Genomic DNA, 20,834 nt, shown 5'->3' with positions numbered 1-20,834 from the left:
GTTTTATAGTGTATTGTCTGGGTCACTAAGTAATCTTGGTTTGTTGATTTTGCTCCACTAAAAGCTGAAGGTACATGCTGGTTTCTGAACTACTAAATTGGCAGGCACAGGTCAAAGTTATCCCATCAGTTATCCTTTTGTAGCGTGAATTCTCCTTTGATTTATTATGCTTTTGTTCACAGCACCTGTCATATTAAAGAAGGACCGGATATTGTATCCAGTGTAAAAGTACCCAAAAGTAAAAAGTTGAGTTAAAGTAAAGGTATCATATTTCCTCATGATTTTGGCCTGCAAAAATTACCATCCTTGTAATTTTATTAGGGCTCAAACTGGGTCTGCAAGCTTTACATAACAACCACAATATCAAGTGGAAACAGAGCGCTGAGCACAATGACGTGGCCTGCTAGGAGCTTGAACATTTAGCCGGCAGGACAGTCAGGTTCAGCGATCACAGCGAACAAAATGACCTCAGAGAAAAACAAACATGCTGCTCCATCATGAGACACACAGCTGTAATTAGTGAGGAGCATGATGGGAACAGCTCATACACTGTTGCCCTGGACTAAAAGGAGTGGAGGCACGGTTGATCCTTTACCTCAGCTTATTGATGAGCAGTGAAAACCTTCCTGACAGTTCTGCAGATAGTGCAAACGTGAACAGCATCCTGCAAACAAAGCAACTCTTTGACACCAGAGTAAAGGAGGAAAATCTTTCTTATTGATTCTCTCCTGCTGGATTTAAGGTGAAAAGATCATCTTACAGTCTTGTACAATGCCTTCAGCTTTACAGACATAAAACATGGAGAGGCTCTAATCGCCTTTGAATCTCATACATGTATCAAAGCTTTACACACATAATCTGAATATTTTACAGTTTTTAGAGTGCTTTGTCTCACTTTCCACATCTGCCTTTTTTTTCTTTTTTTTGTTAACTTTTTGTTAACTTGTTCTGCAAGCAACCAAATGGGATGTGTGGTTATTATCAACATAATGAGCACTCCAGCCTTACTTCAAATGAAAACAAAACAATTTGTAAATAAAAACGCACATTTTCTTTCGTTTTGTGGAGATGTTATACAGAAGAAAGTCTGTTAGTGAATGCATGTTTTTGGAGACAACTTAGATATTTTATTGGGATGCCTGACACACTTAAAAACAGGACCTTTTGATGATATTTTGTATGGTTGATGTGATTTAAATTTACTTGTACACCAACTTTATTCAATGGGGTTGTGCTCTAGATCAATCAGTTAGTGTTTGAAGACTGTTTGATCAATTTTTTAGAAAAGAGTTTCAATATGCATATCCTCTAATGCTGTGCGTCAGTTTTTTTTTTTTAAACCAGCGCTGGGATACATTTTCAAATCCTACACATGCTCGCTTCAGAGGGAAACTCCACATATTTTGAACACAAGAGTCTTTTTATAGTACCTGAAGGGATGTGACCTGAGGCAATGTTGGTTGGGCTGAAGACTAAAAATTTAATTTGAAGAACATGGTGTGACGTCAGAAAGAAGTGAGCTGAACAGACCTCTGTGGCCGACTCCTCATCTTTGCTGGAGGATTGTAGCATGAGACAGAATTAGCCGTTACAGACAGAAAACACCTGAATCTCTGACTAAGCACTCAGAGGTTATGTTGCATTTGGACTGTAAGGCTATTGAAGTGGCAGGGGCAAAAAAAAAGGGCACCAGCTTCACACATTACATCGTGTCTTGTCAGTTTTAAAGGGACAGGTCCCTTTAAGGGTCTTTATTGTATTTTCTCCACCGCCATCCTGGGGTTGCATGATGGCCTGTTGGTTAAAAGCTGCCTTCCATGTGTCACCACATACCGAGATTGATTTCGACTGAGTACCTTTGTTGGATGTTGCCCTCTTTCTACATTTCCTGTTCCTCTTCCAAGTCAACTGTCAAACAGGCTATGGGTATTGTCTCCTCTTTTTTTCCTCCTGTCAAGATGTCACACATACTGTAGCTATGGTGGAAGTGGAATGTTTTTTATCAGGTGAGAGAACTGCTGTATGTATCGTCACTCATTTATTAAGCCTTTATTAAAACAGAAATCAATTTCACTTTTTCCTCTGAAGATGTTTTTTCAGGAGAGTTCTTTCTTAACCAGATCATCTGTCTTAGGACATATATGGTGTCATATACTTTACAGATTTTAAAAGCCCCTTTGACGCTAATTGTAATCCATAATTCTGGGCTATAAGAAAAAGATTGACTTGACTTGACTTGACTTATGAATACAGACAAAGAAAGCGGCAGTGCTATCAAGCTCTCAAGGCCAGTGGACAGCCTTGAACCATCCAGTCTGTTTCTTAATCATCCACATTGTTGCAAATTAGACTTTTCTGATGATTTCACTTTCACTTGTTGCACTATTACACATTATTAAACCACAGCACCTCTACCTAATGTTACACCTCTATCATATACGTAACAAATCAAAGACAGGCTTTTGTGGTTTTAGTTGGTGGAGCCATGGACAGAAAATTCTGACACACATGAGGCCACCAGGGGTCAGTGCAGACTCAAAACACATGGTCCTGTATTTACATAGAGAAAGGTTCAGTTTAATGACTTGTTTTATTGATTCTGGCCATAAAAAGACAACATTTTGTAGAAGTTTAAGATGACGTGGTGATACTGATGTTGGCGAGGATGGTATTTTTTCATTCTTGCTGATAAAGCGCCGCAATTTTCACAGCCTGCTATCATGACCGGGGCAGATCTATAACTCAGGCAGTTTCAGACACAGTGCTTATCAACAGCAGGTATGTGGTTACAGTGTGTCTGATATGTGTCACAGTGAAAAAAAGAAGAGAGAGAGATAAATGTGTGAGCTTATCCTGCTGCTCTATTTAGAGAGGCGTCACATCCAAACACCCAGGGATGGGTGACTTGAACATTGGTGATGGAAATAATGAGAATTTGGGGATGAGGTTGAGGTATAATCTTGAGGAAAAAGACACTAATGTATTATGTTTCCCACTGCTTCTGATGGTGTGTGATAAGAAGCAGCACTAAAACTGCTGCTTTCAGTGTCAGTGTCCGCAAGCCAAAGAGATTCCAATTAATGAGGGTTGCATTGCTACTGCATCAGTGAATAATATTTTATAGATAATATTTTATTGTGCTGTTCAGTGCAAGACTCAGAGTTCTGTATAATGGTGTGCTCAACAAATACAAAAGAATGTAGAGTTGTGGAAGTTACCATAAGATGTTTCAGATCATACACTCCATATCAACATTTCTGCAATGCATATCATATCATGTTCACATTACATATATGAGCCGAGTTCCATGTTGAAGATGATGCTGTTTGAGACAGTGTTTTGACATTTTTAAGTGTGAAACTACATTTGCACATTTCCCAGCTGTGTTTGCAGCAACAACGAGACATTGGGGCAAAACATTATCGTTTCCAAACCCTAACAAGGTGGTTTTTGTGCCTAAACCTAACCAGACCATAAGCACAGCAATATTACAACATAGAATTGAAAATTTAACCTTAAGAAAAGTAACGTTGCAACTGAAAGCAATGTTAAGTGTCAACATATCCATGGTTTGCAGAAATATATATTGCCAATATTTATTCTGGTGATTCTGTTGTTTTAAATTGCTGAATTTGCTGCTGGAAAATTGCTTAAATAGATCTGGCAACATTCAAACATTTAATTAAAAAAAATATTTTACTGTAATTGGATGATATAGTTTAAAAATGATCGAGTAAGGCACATTGTACTTATTTACGATGCGCAAAAACACACTGAATCATGAAACCACTGTTTCATATCAAATGAAAATGCATTTCATGAATTGTCACATCACAGTGTGGTATCGAGGGCCTGAAGTCAGAAAAAAACATTTTAAAAATGTTATTTTGCTGAAAGTTAGATGAGAAGATTGATACCACTGAGACCAGCAGCGGGTTAGCTTAGCTTAGCATGAAGAGGTGCTAGTAAGCTGACTATATAACCTCCTGACAGAGCCAGGCTAGCTGTTTCCAGCCTTTCTGCTTAGCTAAGTTTATTGGCTAAAGAAATTGTCTAAATGTATAAACCTCACTTTTTTTCTTTTATCACTGTTTGTCTGCTGGGGTGTCCAAGGTCAATGAAAATCATGATGTCGCCTGAGGCATGTGTAAGAAGGAGACGGCAGACTCATTTGCAGCCAGTTTGTCCTTTGAAGCCTTTAAAATCCAACCCTTCTACCTGAAGCAGTAGTAATTGGTGTGCAAAGCACACAGCACAGCGCAGATCTCAGGAGCAGTCAGTGCACTTAGCATGACACCTCATCACTGCTTGGGCTTTTCTCAGAGCACCTGACAGCTTCACATCAAAATTCCACCTGAGTACAGGCAGGTGCTCGTGGTAAAATCTGAATGAACACAGGAACAGGCAGTAGTCAATGCCTTTTTTCCAGCCCCCTGTGCAGGACAGCACATCTTGAATCTGCAATAGTCGTGCTGCTCCCCTCGCCTTTGAGATGCGGTTGGATAGCACAGTATAATCCCTCACTAACAACCCATTCCCCTCTGTATACTGAAGAGGCAGAGACAGAAGCCAGTGGGTCAGGATTGAAGAGGCTGCTCGGACACTTTGATGTAATCATTCGTATCAGTATTACAGAGGCCGAGTTGCTCTGCACTCAGGGGGGACGCCTTTGAGGGCTTGTTCTGACATTTGGCTTTAATAACAGGACAAATGATGGCCTCGAGTATCAGACACATGGGCTTTTCAGAGGGGCCATCTGTTGCAGAGCAAGAGAACAACATAATATCTTATTAACATGCCCCTTCAATCTGGAGTGAGTCGAGCTATGATTTTATTTACAAATGATTTTCCAAAGAGTGAAATCAGATCATGACCTCTGTGTTTCATACATCTTGTTTCTGTGAACAAAACTTCCAGTCGTGGGTCGAATATGCATCACATTTACCTTTTTAACCCAGTTTTTTTTTTCAGCATGACTTGAGTGATGACTTACTAAATTCTTCTTTGTTTATTTTTGCCACCTTTTACCTTGATGCACATTACTGCAGGCAGGACTGTCACTAGTATTTTACTGATATCAAAAGTCTAAATGGCCCAACTAATGACCGAAAAGAATATTTTCTAATTTTCCGATACTTTTTTTTTCATTTTATGGGTGATGGTCTAAATGCTGTTTAAAGGAATATAAATCTGTTTCAGAAACGCTCGATCCTTTAATCATTTTTATTATCACTAATTACAATTCATTCATCTAAAAATGGAAGGATAGTGTAATAATGGTCCATGCTCTGGCAATGCATCTCTTTAAACCATTGCTGCACATTAATATTATAAATAAGTATTTTCACATATGACGAGTCAGAAATGGCAAACATTGACTGCTGTATGTTCTTTTCTGTTCTTCTATGTTTTAAATTTATTGTAAACTGAATCTCTTATGGAATGTTTGTGGGATCAAAACAAGACGTTCAGACCTCACTCTACGGGCTCTGAAAAACTGTATAGGCAAATTTTCACAATTTCCTGACATTTCCTTGACATAACATTTATTCAAGTCAACAAAACAATCAATATATTAATAGTTAGTTGCAGCACTAAACAAAACAACAGACCCATATCTATGTTGGACAATAATTGGTGTACCCTCACAAAATCTGCTTCAGTGTTAGCTTGGAAGGCTGCCTGCTCTCGGTCTGTTATACCATTGGCTGTCAGCCTGGGGGTCCCAAATCCCAAGGGGGTCATGAGATTATTTCCAGGGGTTGCCACATGGTTATGGAGGGGAAAAAAACAAAATGACATATATTTTAGACTGGGTAACAGTTTTTACATTAGATTTCCTGCACCTCTGATCGGATTCTACTTGGAATAGATTTTATTGAGTGTGTTTGTGAGAGTCAGAGTGCGAGCGCATGAGTTCTGATTGGACACACATCCTTTTTTCTATTTTGGCACTTTTAGGATATAGTCAGTTGCGGTTTGTCAGTTAAAAGTCCCAGTGCTGAAGAGAAGGGTCATGAACACCAACCTGATGTTTCTGGGGGGTTGCGACTCCAAAAGATTGATGACCACTGTGTATTACAATAGACTGAGGAGGTCATGACGTGCCACTTCAAAATAGACCTAAATTTATTACTTCATCATTGATTTTGTGGAGAATCTATCCTTTCCAAGAACTTGATTCCTAACAGCACAATTAACTCTGTTTATTTGAGGTGCCAACATCATAACTGCAACAATACTTTTTTTTTTCTTACTTTATTGTGATATAAGTAGCCTACTTGAATGTTACAAGGTTGGAAATACATGGTATAACTAGGCCTTATGTGACAACTACACCCTTATTATGGGGTGTCTGCAATTGTCACGCTTTTTTCTCTGTGTTGTCGTGGGTATTGTGAACATCATATTGTTGAAAATGAACAAATGTTTGAATAAAGTGTTTACACGTTCAATTATAGTGACTAAAAATATCACAATCAGCTTTGAAGACAGACAATGTTTAATATGTGTGTGAAGTATTAACTCACTGTCACGTTCACAGAAACAATGGGGAGATGACCTCACAGCCCTTTATGAATTCAGTTTAATGAAAATGAATCAATCATACTGCAGTTATTGCAGCGTTGTACTGTCTCATGCCTGTCTGACAGCTCAAGTGTTATTAAAGCCGCTCCACACAGAGCAAAAAAAATACACTTGAGCCGAGCTCCATGGCTTTGATTCCAGTATGAAATTCATCCTATTATAGTTACACTTCCAAAACATTGTTGGGGCTTTGTGCTACCGCTATTATGCAATGATCCCATTCTGCCAAGCAGCTTAGGCAGTAGGCTAACAGCCACAACAGTTGCATGGTCTGTCCTACTGCTGTCTCATGCATTCATATCAGCCGCAGAGGGGAGCTGCAAGCTGGAAACTGTCCACGCACATATACTATACACTTCTGGAGATCGTCCCTGGAGTGAATCTCAGGATCCAGGAGTGTACGTGCTGTTCGTGTTGGTGGTGACGGCAATGGGCTTCCAGTCCGGCTGGTAAAAGTGGATGTTGCGGGTGCGAGCCCAGTTGGCAAACACCTTCTTCTCCGTGATGAAGCGGTGGTGGCTTCCTCGCCGGCTCCTCTCGTGGGAGAGATACATGGTGCACTCGTCGGGCCCAGAGGGCTCGTAGTAATGATACGGCACGGAGGGATGGGAGGAGGATCTACACGGAGGCAGAGGACAGGAGAAAAGAGAAGAGTGAAGCATGAAAAGGCACGAAAGTCAAAGTGTGAGGGAGGGAAATAGAGTGATAATTATGAGATGAGGGTGGGGGAGAAGGGAGTGGAAGTGAGTCACAGTGGGCAGGAAAATGAAGACAGCAACAAAGGAAAACAGAAAGATCAGAAGAATGTGTGCTCACAGATGTGTTCATTATACACCATCTTATTCCTCTGATAGTCGCAGTCTCAGCAAGCTCAGTGGAAGATTCAGCCACATGAGTCACTTCAATCTGGACCCAATTTCTCCATGAATATCCAAATGTGTCAAACTGTTCTTGGTGCCCCAAGACAACATTAGCTAAATAGTTCTTGCATTTCCAGTGTACCTGAATGTTTCACAGGCATATTAAACAGCTGTACTGTGCACCTATTCAGTGAATGATGTTGTTTTTATTATAAAACGTCAAGATGAATGTTCCCACTGGCAACAAAAACCCAGTCATTCACCAGCCTGACTGCATGGCAATAAAAGACACTCGAAGCTGTCACTGCAGGGAGCAAATGTTATATTGTCATTGCAAGTTGAAGACACCATTAACGATGTACTAGACAAGATTTTTATGTAGAAAGACACCCATGTTGTCACAGTAAATCACAGAGTGGTGCTGCATCCACTTTGTGCACCATTTGTCCTGCCCTGCTCAAACAGGAAGAGAGAAAGTGAAAACTTGAGACCTGAGAATAACGGATTAGATGAGACAGGATGTTACAGAGAGTGTGTGTGTACACAATGTTAAAATCTTGGTGTCTTTCAAATAAATGACTCAAGCATCTGTTGTATTATTATTTGTTAATTATGATATTATGTATATGATAATGGTCATTTCAAATGAATATATGGCATAAAAAAGTAATAGAAGCCTTTTGCCACTTGTTAGAAAAAAATTAGCACATGAAGGTTGTTTATCTATACTCATAATTAACAAGGTGGAATCATCTTCTGTCGCTTCATTAAAATTTATGATGCCTTCAAATGAGTCCCGCGAGATAGTGTTTCCACCTGACAAGTCAAGGACACAATACTTTTGGCTTTGAGGTGGTTTAAGTCATGTCAACACTGTTGCTAGGAAACTGACAATAAAAGGGGACACTGCCTTGTATCTTTTTCAAAGGCGCTTCATGATTTTGTGTCTTCTGCATTTCCATTGTCAAAATGTAATTGATAACCCTTTAAAAACATTAGCAAACATCAACACTCGTGAACTCTGAGCTCCAGTTTACAGAGGCTCATTGTACAGCCTTATCTTTACAGTTTTAGTTTGGTCTCACAGCTCTCATTAGCGGCATGTTCAGACACACCAGGAAGCTGTTCTTGGTGAAAGAGCTAAAATAAACTCACTGTGCACTACCTGCCCCACCCAACAGGCAAAGTGAGTGACAAGCTGATGAACTAGGAGGAGTATTTAGCAGCTCAAGTGTCAGCTATTTTGCTCAGGAGTTAGTGGACAGAAAAACAGCAATGCAAGGAAAGTGCATATTTGACTTGGCAGGTGGCCAGACTCCAATGCTAATGTTTGTTATGTGAATATAAAAGTTGGTAATATGTCAGTGTTGTGTTCTCAGATTGTTTAAACTGCCCCCAAGTCTCCATTAACTTACAGAGGTTTGAAGTTGATGTTGATTAAGTAAGTACAAAGCTGTGTTGCTAAAGTCACACAAATTAACCAAACTTCGTCACATCCCTTTGGACAAAAACGACTGACTGGCCAGCTGAGCAACAACAAAAGTCTGTGTGTTGCCTACAGCACACAAACTTATGGTATTTGTAAATTCCTATATGTGTGCAGAGTTGAAAAAAACAAACTCTGAGCACCTAAATTCTTGTATTAATAAACGATCTGACTCTACCTGCAGAAATCCGGTGGCACCATGCCAAACACGTTGGTCCTGTCACACAGCTCAAGGGCTATGGCCATGGTGAACCATCCGGTACTCAGCCAGGAGTTGGAAATCTTCCTGAAAGACAAGGTCACCATCTTTAGTACATCCATACTCATGTAGTGTAAATATATTGGGAGTACTGGAGACCAAATGAGACTGAATTCAAGCCGTGAACACACATTTCTATATTTTACTCGATCAATCATCTTTTCGTAGATGGAGGCAAAATGACAGATTGAAGAAAGACTGTCTTTGTTTCTATTGTACGCAACAATAAAGGAAATATGCATGAGTAAGACATTTGTTCTGGCACTGCTTACATGAAAGCTGAAGTGATTGGATCCCCCATTCAAATACAACATCCTCTTATCCCTCCTTTTGGTTTACGCTTCACATGCAAATGAGATTATGAATGGCTGTGGATGCCTTTATCTATTTGGCTCTTTTTTTGCAAGCTCATATTCAGTCGGCCATTTTCTGCAGCACAGGTGTACTTCAAATAAAGAGAGACAGGCAACTATCATAAAAAGAAAGAAACTAGCGTGGTGTTTAGGGTGGTATCTGTCGATCAAAATCCTGCTTGGCATGCCAATTTTTGTTTCTGTATACGTTGATAAGATTTGCTCCGCTTGTTCCATGCCATGCGCCGAATCCTCCTTTGAAAATGTAAAATGCAAAACCTCCTGCCAGAGTATCTCTCTCAATTAGGAAGTGGAAGAACAGATTCTGCAGGATGTTGTTATACAGTATTTATTCCACATAGAATTTAATTAATCTATGGGATGTCCGCTATCTTTGCATAAAGCTCACAAATTCCTACAATCATTTTATTGGGAAAATAATTCCATACTCTGATATTAAAAAAATCATGTTTATGAGAGGCTGTATACCAAAGCTAATTTCTTACTGAATCAATAAGTGCAGTAAATGTGATCACCTGTGTTCTATCTGTCGTATTTGAGGCCCTAGTTCTCAATTGTCACTTTCAGTGAATAATTTGTTAGTTCCCAATCCAAGATGCTCATTTATGTTCACTCACCATTTTGTTTTCTGCTTATAAAGACGGGAACTTTAATCCTTATGACACTGCAGTGCAGTACTGTGTTTCTTTCTGATCTTGAGCCACTTCCGTTAATGTCTTACTACATGGTAGCACTACATTACAAAATACTTTGCAATACCCTCCCTAAGCTTGGCATTAGTGTGACAACTGTGAACGTGTGAACTTCATCTTTTGTGAGCAAGTAATAAGCTGACGACATTTTTTGTTTCCACACACACAGATTTTGTTTGTCCACCAAAACAAAACTCATAAAGACAAGACTGATTCTGTGAACATTTACCTATCAATCCCCGTTTCCTTTTTAAATAGTTCATCAAATTTCAGCATTTTGTTTCGGGAAATGATGAAGACTTTAAGTTTGGGCAGTAGCTGGTTTAGCAGCTTGAGGTTGTTGTAAACGTTCCCTTTTCCATCCCGTCTCATGCAGTTGCTCGGTCCCCAGAAGATGAACACCGTGTCTTGGCTCACGTTGAGCAGCTCCTGTCGGCTCCGCAGCACCCTCTGCAGGCTGGAGTGAGCTATGACACGCAGGCTTGTGCGCTGACCGACGTCCTGCTGATAGCCGATGCTGGGAGCGTCATTCATACGGATTACACAGTCAGAGCTGTCGATTTCTCTGCCTCTCTTGCTCCCAGTAAGATGGCCGGAGCTGGTGACCAGGGCACAAGTCCTGCAGTGCATCTTCAGAGGCTGTAGAGGTGAGAGGTTAAAGGTCAGAAATAGTTGTAGTTCAACTCAAAGAACATTGAAGACAGGCTGAGAAAAAGTCATTTTGATCAAGAGCACAGTCTTATTAAGACATGACATTTTCTCTGGAGTGGGTTTTGTTTTCCTGCAAAAAAAAATATATACTTAGCTATCTTTTTTAGCTAAAAGGGGAAAAAAATAATCTGCAACCAACCATCAATTTCAAGTGTTGCTGAGAGAGATCCTTATGGTTTGACCTTAAAATCTGATTTGCCAAAAGGAAAAAAAACAATGACCCTGAAAGAGGTCAGCACAGTGTGCTCAACAGCACACGTCGACACAAGAGCCTCACTTCTCTAAAGCTTGATATAAAGCATCTGTGATAAAGAAGCCAAAACTTTATAAATTAATTCCAGGCTTTTTAGATTTATATTCACAGGTTAATGAGGTTTTCCATCAAGCACACACACACACACTGATACCTGAATAGAGCATGAATAAAGTGACAGAATTGAAACAGAATTGAGCAGCTCGACCGGTAATGGGATGTTCTGTCAGGTATCTTATTATTCAAATGCACTGCAGATTATCATGGTTGACAGTAGAGCAGAGGCTATTCTCTGCAGTACTTCTGGTTCTGTAGGAAAATCACAACTACACATACGCCTGTAACCTTTATTCAAACACAGAGCAATGTTCTTTTTCACAAAACAAGGGATGCCCGTCGTCAGAACATGCTCCCTTTGTACCAAAGTCCAGTTCACTCAGAAAATCATTCATGTATACCAGCTTTGTGAATGTAGTGTGTGTTGCAGGGGTTGCATTGCATTTACCAGGTATTCAGGTTGTTCTGTCCAACCAGGCTTTCAAAGTTGGAAAAAGGTGAGCTCGGATTGAATGATCCGACAGCGAAAACCCAGAGACTCTTCACATGAATTATTCCCAACCTTAATAGGGAGCTACATTGGCATTCTGAACTGTGCTCTGAGCTTCACACTCCATCAGTTTCTGAGGTGGCAATGTGTGTGTTCATCTCTGTGTGTGTCTGTGTGTGTGTGTGTGCATACAGGTAATATTACCATTGCCACAGGCTGTGCTGCTCCCACTGCTATATTTATAATACTCTTCCACTATCTCTGTGACCCCACACTGAATGATTGCCCAGTGTGGGTGTATGTGTGGGCGTAGGTGGCGTGGATGTCCTCAAATCTTAGCTCGATGTGGCCCCAGATATGTAATACAATCACGTTTCTCTGGCAAGAGTCTGCAACTACCTAAAAGTGTCTCAATCAAAAAAACAGTTGTAATCCCCTCTATACACACAAACACACACAATCACTCTCTTTGTGTTGAGGAGCAGGTATTTCCATTCCATCACATTGCCCAAAACAATCCACATCCTGTTGGAGTGTGTTTGCACTCTCTGTTCGCAGACCCCCTTCCCTCAATAACAGGTAGGCAGGAGCGAATTACGTGCTTCACCGCACAAACACACCCTCCCTGACTCAGCCGGGAAAAATCACAGTCCTTTCAGCTGTTTCTTCTTCTACATACGACAGATAGAGTGCATTTTCCCCTCGGCACCATCCAAACAATTACTCCCAAGCAACTTTTAATCATTCTGGAAGTCGGGGAATGTGTTAAACTGGTAAAAGGCAATTGAAGGTTGCATATAAAAGTGTCCTTGACAATCATGTTGAAGCTCCTGTACCAGTCCCCCTATAGCTTCTAACAGCTTGATGATGCTGGGAAATAGCCACTTACAGACCATGTATCACTCTGAGACGGGCTTTTAGTATCAGATAGAGAATATTTGAGATGGCAGGCAGCTGAAGAAGCAACCCACAGACTGTTGAATGAATGAATAATGAGTGTTATGTGTTGCATTTTACAGGTAGAGTTTTACCTCATAATCAACCTTGAATTAACACAGCGGCCCTTTAATTCGTGAAGCAACTAGCACTTGAACACGTTCTGACTCCCACACAAACACTCAGGCTGCACTTTATCATGAGGATAGAGGGCTGCCTCCCTTAATCAATAATGCATAGACTTGTAAGAAATACATTGTCTTGGATAAACCGATCGAAAAAAGGCAATAGGTTCAACCTTGCAAGGCTTATTCAGTGAACTATGATGTGATGTCTGCGAGCCGTGGCGAGACTTCCAGTGTCGTGGCTGTGTAGTATCCATGTTTTGTCAGTATCAAGAGCCTTGGTCGTTGCCAGTTTCAAATGGCTGACTTCTACAGTATGAGCCCAGCATACTGTACTGCCCTAACATTAGCTAGCATTAACATTAGCTAGCTAGCATTAGCAACGTTGACGTTTGCTAGCTAGCATTAGCAATGTTATCTAGTGAAACAAACTGGCCACCACTTGAGGGGGCAGACAATTCAAACACCAGCGCTGTTGTGGCGTGAATACAATGTCATTAATAACACCTTTAACTTTATCAAGACTTTTGTTGGACTGATTTTAGACGGACGATGAGGAATTGTTCTGGTATTTAAACGCATCTAAGATTTTACTTTGGTAACACAAATTTCATGGTAAGTAGGCGGTAATTGCCAAGCTCCATACAGTATTTGAAATAACCCCCATATTATACGAAGTTTTTATGCCAGCTCTTGGAATATTGGTCGACAAAAGGATGATGATAACTACTGAGTAACTACATTACATTCTGTTGTATTTGTATTTTTGCTGTTGTTGGCCTTATTAGGGGTGCCAAAATAATATAACTTTAATCCAGTCTGTTTTTGCTAATACCTTGTTTTCTTTCATTTTAATTTTCACAGTAACCTTTGAGTGTGAGGTAGACTTATTGTGTGCTACATTGAGGATTTTTCCATGCCTGTTTGTATCTGTTTGGCTTCTTCTATTGTATATAACTTAGAGTATTAAAAAGGAAAGAGAACACTGTTGCATTCAGTGCAGCAGAAGGAGAAGAAGCAGTCAATTACGGCCCACACACTGACTCCCAACTCATCAGTATGATCCTGTTTATATACTTCCCAGGGGATCCCAGGATCATAATTGCTTTCAGAGCAAACCCCATCAGTCAGCCTCTAATATTGCACCAGAGCCTCCAAAGTGCCTCCGATCCAGCAGCCTCCGGCTGCACCCATTTCAGTTTGAGTAGGAAAGCGAGTACAGACCTACAGGAAAAAGACTTGGCAAGGCTTTATAGGTCAGAGAGGAGTCATTAGTACTGAACAAGAAAGGCCCTATTGTAATTGTTACCCATGGATACAAAGAATAAGGCCGACGTTATTCTGTGTGTTTCTTATTGTCAACAAATCCAATGAAAAGAACATGCCTTTGTCCAAAGTCACTATAGATATAATACTATATAAATCAAAAATACCCAAATGCAGGACTCTACACCTTCAGTGATGATGCGGAAATTATAATTACTTTGATCTGGTTTTATGTGTAATAAAAAACTTACACATAACACAAACAAAACTAAAGAAATAAGGCAAAAACAAAACACAAGACACAATTCAATTCCATTTTCAGCTGCAGATTTGGTGGGATACTGAGTATTTATGTCTGAAAGGTTGTAAGTGGAAAACTGTTGTGTCCATGTTTATTATAATAAAGAAACATGTCCTCCAGCACAGCAGTGTGGCTCATTTATGTATTTAATTGTTTTTTGGACATCAATGGATGAACTAATTTAGGCTTTAGCTACACAGGAGGATCAGGTCATTATTGGTTTTGGTCTTTAAATAGCATTTGTTGACATTAAGAAAAATATAGATATCTCCAATCATCCTCACATCAACAGTCACTGCACACTTTTCATTACTTTTCTAGAATTAGGCTATTGGCTCAAGTGAGAGCAGAGGTGGATTCAGTGGCACCTGTTGTGTGATGTGAAGGTTTAACGATCTGCTTTCTTTTCTCCGAGAATCAATTAATTACACCTGAATCCTCCTGACAGTTGACATCTCATTAAGCTCCTCCTGGTGGCACACATTCAAGTCGCAATCCTGAACTTGCTCTGTTCTCAATTCGAGGGAACGAAGGCGAGATAATAAAGGCGCTTGTTTTCATCGCCTTCATCCAGTCAACCTCAGATGAAGGAGAGAAGCGGGTGGCTGCATCCCGGAGGACATAGCCTCGTTAGCGGCACAGACAAGGCAACGACCCATCTAGACATCGTATCCAGATACAGATCACATGTTAACACCAGGTGTAATTGGGGCCTTAAGGTATATACAAATTAGGCTATGTAAAGTCATCCTGAAGAAGACACTGGATATCTGTTTTGCCTCAGGTGCTCCCTTATTTTGAGTGGAATTTGCATATCCTGGAACTTCATCCATTAAGTAAGTTACATGTTATCACGCATACTTTGTAAGACAGCTTAAATTGTACGTTAGAAAGGAGTCAGCATAGATAGGGCACATAATAGCACCTATTTCTCCATGGCTGACTGCATTAAAGGCTGTCAGAGCACAGAAAGGTATTGCCCATAATAAGTAGGTACATCATAAACTAGCACAGGCACACAATCCACATTCATGCTTTCACACAGCCTTTGTGATTAGAGCGCATAAAGGCCAATGTAGATTGATTCTGCTGACAGTTCTTCAAAGGTCAACATCCCTTTAACTGGAATCGGCAAAACATCAGTGAGGCGGGGAAGATGAGGAGCGGAGCACAAGAATGGAGCGGCTGTCTATTTGGGCGTTCAAACTCAAAAGTGTGTGTGATTTGAAAGGGTCTATTCGACTCGGCTGCTCTAATTACTGTAGCTTGTCAAAGCAAAGAAATGCGCGCCAGAGGAGGACATCTCAAGAAAACGTGCAGACATTGCAGAAGACATAATGAACAGTGAGACTGCCATACATCCGCTCAAGATATCCCACATAAAGGCAGCGCGCTATCACTTTGAAGTCTGATCTCACAGCGTTTGGATTTGTGGGATTCAAGGCTGCTTTTTGCTGTTTTCACATCACTATTAAACACTGAGAAGACTGGAGAAAAAAGCCAAATGTCTAGCCTTTAACCCTCAGTGCATGAAGCAGCACCGTCTCTCTGATTAATTTGTGCTGGGTGTTTTGTGCCCTTATAGGTGAGACATAAATGACACCAACACCCATCTTAGTGAAATCACAGCCCATGCAAACAAGATATGCACATAAGTTAACACGAGCCATAAAAAGGCACATTAGATAGACCTGCCATCGCATTTTCAAGCATCCCTGGCTCTGATGAGGGCATAAAAATCTTAACAACGTGTTTGGGCATTTGCATGGGCTTTTTCTGCATGCATGATCAGTGCAGTGTCAATGTGTGTGTATGTGTGTGTGCTTGTTTCAGAGCCAAGATTCCCTCCAGCAGCAGACCTCAGACGACCCTGGAGGGAGCAGTACAGACTGATCCACCCACTCCACAGATCCAACAGCAGGTTTGGTTAGTCATTCCCCAGCTCTGTCTCAGGGTGCAGCAGCAGAGCTGGAGCCCCCTCCCCACGGGAGAGGGGGGCCGAGTGACACTAAGCAGTATAAAAATGTCGCAGCGTGGATCTGTCATGAATCAGTCGTCATCCAGGAGGAGGTGGATGTGCAGGAAAGGCTGCACCGCAAGAAAACTCTGAACGGGAGTCACTGCCTCTCATTTCTCTTAAGAATCAGTAGATGAATGTTTTAATGAGATCTGATGAGAGGTAAAACATCTCAGAGGGACTTAGAAAATAAAAGTACAGGAAGCCTCAGCCGGATCAAAACACAAACTCTCTCAAACTCTCATGTCACTGATCATTAATCACTGAGAGGTGAACTGTAACCAACACTTTTTTTTCCCTCCAAATCCTCTCCACTGCTCGGCGCCGCCTGAGCAAAGCAATGTCCTTTCCACTCTGCTGTGCCTCGCTGCGTATCTCTCTCACCGAGGGGAGAAACGACGCTGTCTGAATCATCTATCTATCTGAACGAGCTGTCTGTAACACTGAGCTGGGTCTGAGCGATAGGCCTCTGCATTACAATAACACCGACTTATATGACCGAAAGATTACAGCGGAGATGTCTTGAGTAGCCCTTCTAGAAGAAATCCATCCTGTTTTAGTGCTTTTGTCACTGAATATTTCATGGTGGACACATTAATTATGAATCAAGAAACGGAGTAAACTACAGAGAGAATTTAGAGATGGTGCTGCTGTGGCAGGTTCAGCTTTTGATTTCAGAGTTTAAGAGATTAACTGTAATGATCGTAGTCTAACAGCTGGGATAAAGCTGTAATAAACTCTTGTTTAATCCGAGGCTTTTCCTCATTAACAGAAATTGTTTCAAAATTTCAATTACTGCATTTATTGCTAAAAAAAAACAAAAAAAAAACGGTGCACTAGTTACAAACATACAAATGAAATGCAAAAAACATGCAAATAATCAATGTATAACCCAAAGTGAAAAACCTGGACACAATGTGGTACACACAGAACAGGATTTTTCAGTTCTCCCTGAAACCAGGCCAGTTCCCAGCCGCTTCAAAAAGCCATTTTCAGTGCATACCTGAACTCTGCATTAACATGCCAGTCTCTCTGCTTTACTTGAATGATGGCAGAATACAGATGAGCTGCAGTTTGGATTACATATGTACGAAGGTGCCACAGCAATCAGTGTTGCTTTTTGAGGGTTAGGTGCTCGACATGTATGTCACAAATGCACGGACGGAATTCAAATTATTTCCTGTAGAATGGCTGAACAAGAGCACTTAAGGATAGCCGCTGTGCGTAATGTGCTGATTTTCAACAGTTTATTAGTCGATTAGTGGTCAATTAATAAATAATCGTCCAAAATTTTGATAGTCTTTTTTTTTAAAGTCCAAATTCAATGATCCCAGCTTCTTAAATGGGAATATTTTCTGGTTTCTTTACTCCTCTATGACAGTAAACTGAATGTCTTTGGGTTTTGGACAAAACAAGACATTTGAGGACGTCGTCTTGGTGCTCTGGGAAACACACCTTGACATTTTTCACCATTTTCTGACATTTTATAGACCAAACAAACAAGCAATTAATCAAGGAAATATAAAAAATTATCGAGCAAAATTTGTCCGAAACACATCAGACAATATTAGGATTTTTTTCCTGCCTTTTTTCTCCCAGGTTTGGTAAGTAATAGCCCTCTCTGATTCCAGCTTCCTATTTATCGATGACAGTAAAGTGAATATTTTGGGTTGTAGACAAAACAAGAAATTTGAGGATGTCATCTTTGGCTTTAAAAAACAGTGACAGACATTTTTTTTTAATATGTTCTAACATTTTATAGACAAAAAACTAACTGATTAATCACGAAAATATGAAAAGAATCATTAGTTGCAGCCCTGGTATCGAGCAAAATGTGTCCAACACACATCCTAGACGTTTTTTTCTGCAGTTTTTCTCCTCAGTCTGGTACAACAAAGTGCCCATATGCTGCTGTCGCTTATATCTCCACTGCTGGACTCTGTGGGCTGCCAGTAATGCCTTTCCCCCAAATCCCACTCCCCTCTCCACACAGGAACAGAATGAACTGACAGCAACCTGAAGCCATTGTTTTTGCTGGAACACACAACCAAGCTGAGGTTTGACCTTTGTCTCTGTGGTGGGTGAATGTTTAAGCCTTGCAGCTACACGAACCACCTTCCTACCTATTTCATTGGAAAGTGGAGAGATTTCTCGCTTTTTAAGGACAAACTAGCAACCAAATATAACGGCATGGGTCCTGATAATCATTCAGGTGTTCTGTCTTCTGGCCTGCCTCAGAGCTTTACAATAATTTGAAATCATGTGATAGTTTGGACATGAAATAACATTTCAAATGAAGAACCAGTTGCACCCTCATCAAAAGAGGACAGATCATCTCCCAATGCACAGATGGTGCATGTTTACCTTGTGATCCATGACACCTGTGTACCCCTCAAGTGTTGATGTTTGGTCTCTCTGCTGTCTCTCCGGCTTCTTGGTGGATGGAACAGCTCCATCTAAACGTCTGGGCGACGGTGATGATGCAGATGAGGAAGGTGATCTGCCACCAGAGCTGCTGTTGTACACCAACATAAAGCTGGTAACCATGGCGACGATGATGATGCCACTAACTCCTTGGCACTGGAGAGACACATGAAAGACACAAGTTCACAAGAGGGAAAGAGCAGTGAAAGCAACGTGGAGCCAGAAAATAAGCCTCAGAGCTGCATTTTCTGGTCAAGAATTCACAGCTAATTAAATGTCAGCGTTCAAAGCTCAGGCAACACAGTAACAACAGCTGCTCTTTGCTCGTGCAAGGCTGCGGATGAAATGTCAGCTGTGCCACTCAAATGCGCTCAACACGCACTGTCAACATGTTGTACAGAGCGGTGCGAAAATAGGAAGAGGCTGCTCCCGGCAGAAAAATCAACAACCTGCGCTCCTATAACATTATTATCATGACTACAGAAATAGGATGCATTTAACCAACTGCAAAAGATGGGAAATAAAAAAAAAAAATTTAAAAAGTGCAATCAGGTCACAGTAGACTCGCAACTCACTTCTGAGCAGCAAAGGCATTAAAGCCACAAAAAGGAACATCACAGTGATGTTTCCTGAAGGGTCTCATTCATAATTACCACTCTTATCTTCATCTTCATTTCCCCTCGTTTCCAGCCGCAGACCGAGCCTTCATCCTATCGGGGCCAGAGCTCTCTCACAGAGCGTCGGGACTCTTCAGCATGCAACACTTGAGCGGCAGCATCAGCGGGATGAGCGCGCAGCGAGACACGGCGACGCTCCACTACTCTTCTCCCATGCTCTCCTCCACAGGGACGCCCTCACTCAGCACCGCGCTCCTCAGGGTCCTAAAGACCTCGGCTTCACTGGTTTGAGTGTTTACCTCACTTTCAGGGTTCACCGGAGGTTCAAGAGATGGTAATTATAAATATAACATTATGATAATGTGCAACACGCAGTACTCTTTTTAAATATTAAAGGGGCTCGGCAGCCTTTTGTTCAAACAGACATTGTTACGCATCTGTATGTTTCTCTCTATCTAACCGCGTGACTTTACATTAATAATCCCTTTATCCTGGCACAGTCACCAAATGACAGTCATTATTCTCAACACATTGTGTGAAACTGCTCCTTTTCAGCGCAGTTTTCGTCGCTTTCATACAGAATGACAGTTATTTTCAAATGACCCAGTGATGCATTCAGTCTAGATTGTCAGCATGGGTGGATGGTTTTCTAATGACATGTTTTATTCTCATGTTAATCAATGTGCTCATTGTGTCCCTGCATCCAAATCAAATCTCTATCCAAACATTGTTATCTTGCAAACGTCTTGGCATTTTAAAGGTTCAGTGTGTAGGATTTTAGAGAGATGTAGGTAATGTAATGGAGTATGATATTCATTGTTATGTTTTTCATCAGTGTACAATCACCTAAAAGTACGAATCAGTGTGTTTTTGTTATGCTAGACAAGGGTTTAAGTAGGTCGACATTAATTAAGAGAGGTCTCATCACAATCAGTCTGTTTACAGGAGGGATGTGATATCAGAGAGTGTCTTTCTCTCTGTCTACAAAGCATGTGTGATTGTCAGATGAATTAAAACAAATTATAAAAGTATAAAATGCTAAAATGGGCTGCCAAATATAATCGGGCCCACCCAAGTAAAGAATATGTGTGGGAAACACTATTATACAATTAATAGGTTACATGTATTGTATTGTAACTGTGGGTGACTCATAGGCTCACTGCAGGCGACCAGGCACCTGCGGGCACCGTGTTGGCGACCCCTGCCCTTTATTGAGCCTTCTTCCACATAGTCTGCCATGTTGCACCGCCATGTTTCTACAGTAGCCCGGAATGTAAAGTCCTCTCTAGAGCAGGTGTGTAGTGAAACACTGGCTCTAAAGAGAAAGTCTTAAAAAATACATTTTTTGCATTTATAACAGCCCCCATAAAGGAGGGTG

At 40.9% G+C, this 20,834-nt stretch overlaps 1 protein-coding gene across 1 annotated transcript; it reads right to left on the bottom strand.

Moving 5' to 3' along the window:
- Nucleotides 1-6,489: 6,489 nt before the first annotated feature.
- On the bottom strand, nucleotides 6,490-19,658 carry st6galnac5b (ST6 (alpha-N-acetyl-neuraminyl-2,3-beta-galactosyl-1,3)-N-acetylgalactosaminide alpha-2,6-sialyltransferase 5b). Its single transcript, XM_073476916.1, has 5 exons — nucleotides 19,493-19,658; nucleotides 18,780-18,995; nucleotides 10,489-10,898; nucleotides 9,113-9,220; nucleotides 6,490-7,206 (listed from the first exon to the last, which is right to left on the bottom strand). Exons 1-5 carry the CDS (start codon nucleotides 19,511-19,513, stop codon nucleotides 6,972-6,974), a joined length of 990 nt encoding a protein of 329 aa, XP_073333017.1. The 5' UTR covers nucleotides 19,514-19,658; the 3' UTR covers nucleotides 6,490-6,971.
- Nucleotides 19,659-20,834: the final 1,176 nt, after the last annotated feature.

The sequence above is a fragment of the Pagrus major genome, chromosome 11 (assembly GCF_040436345.1).
Source record: "Pagrus major chromosome 11, Pma_NU_1.0".
Taxonomy (NCBI): Eukaryota; Metazoa; Chordata; class Actinopteri; order Spariformes; family Sparidae; genus Pagrus; species Pagrus major.
This window is presented reverse-complemented; position numbering and strand designations above follow the sequence as displayed.

What these genes read in the sequence shown, in the direction of transcription:
- st6galnac5b (XM_073476916.1), bottom strand. Translation starts at nt 19,513, where the DNA reads ATGAAGATGAAGATAAGAGTG. An exon ending in AAGGAAACGGGGATTGATAG is followed by an intron (nt 9,221 to 10,488) that starts GTAAATGTTCAC and finishes CTTGTCTTTCAG; the next exon opens with GAAGATTTCCAACTCCTGGC. An exon ending in GTGCCACCGGATTTCTGCAG is followed by an intron (nt 7,207 to 9,112) that starts GTAGAGTCAGAT and finishes GCCTCCGTGTAG; the next exon opens with ATCCTCCTCCCATCCCTCCG.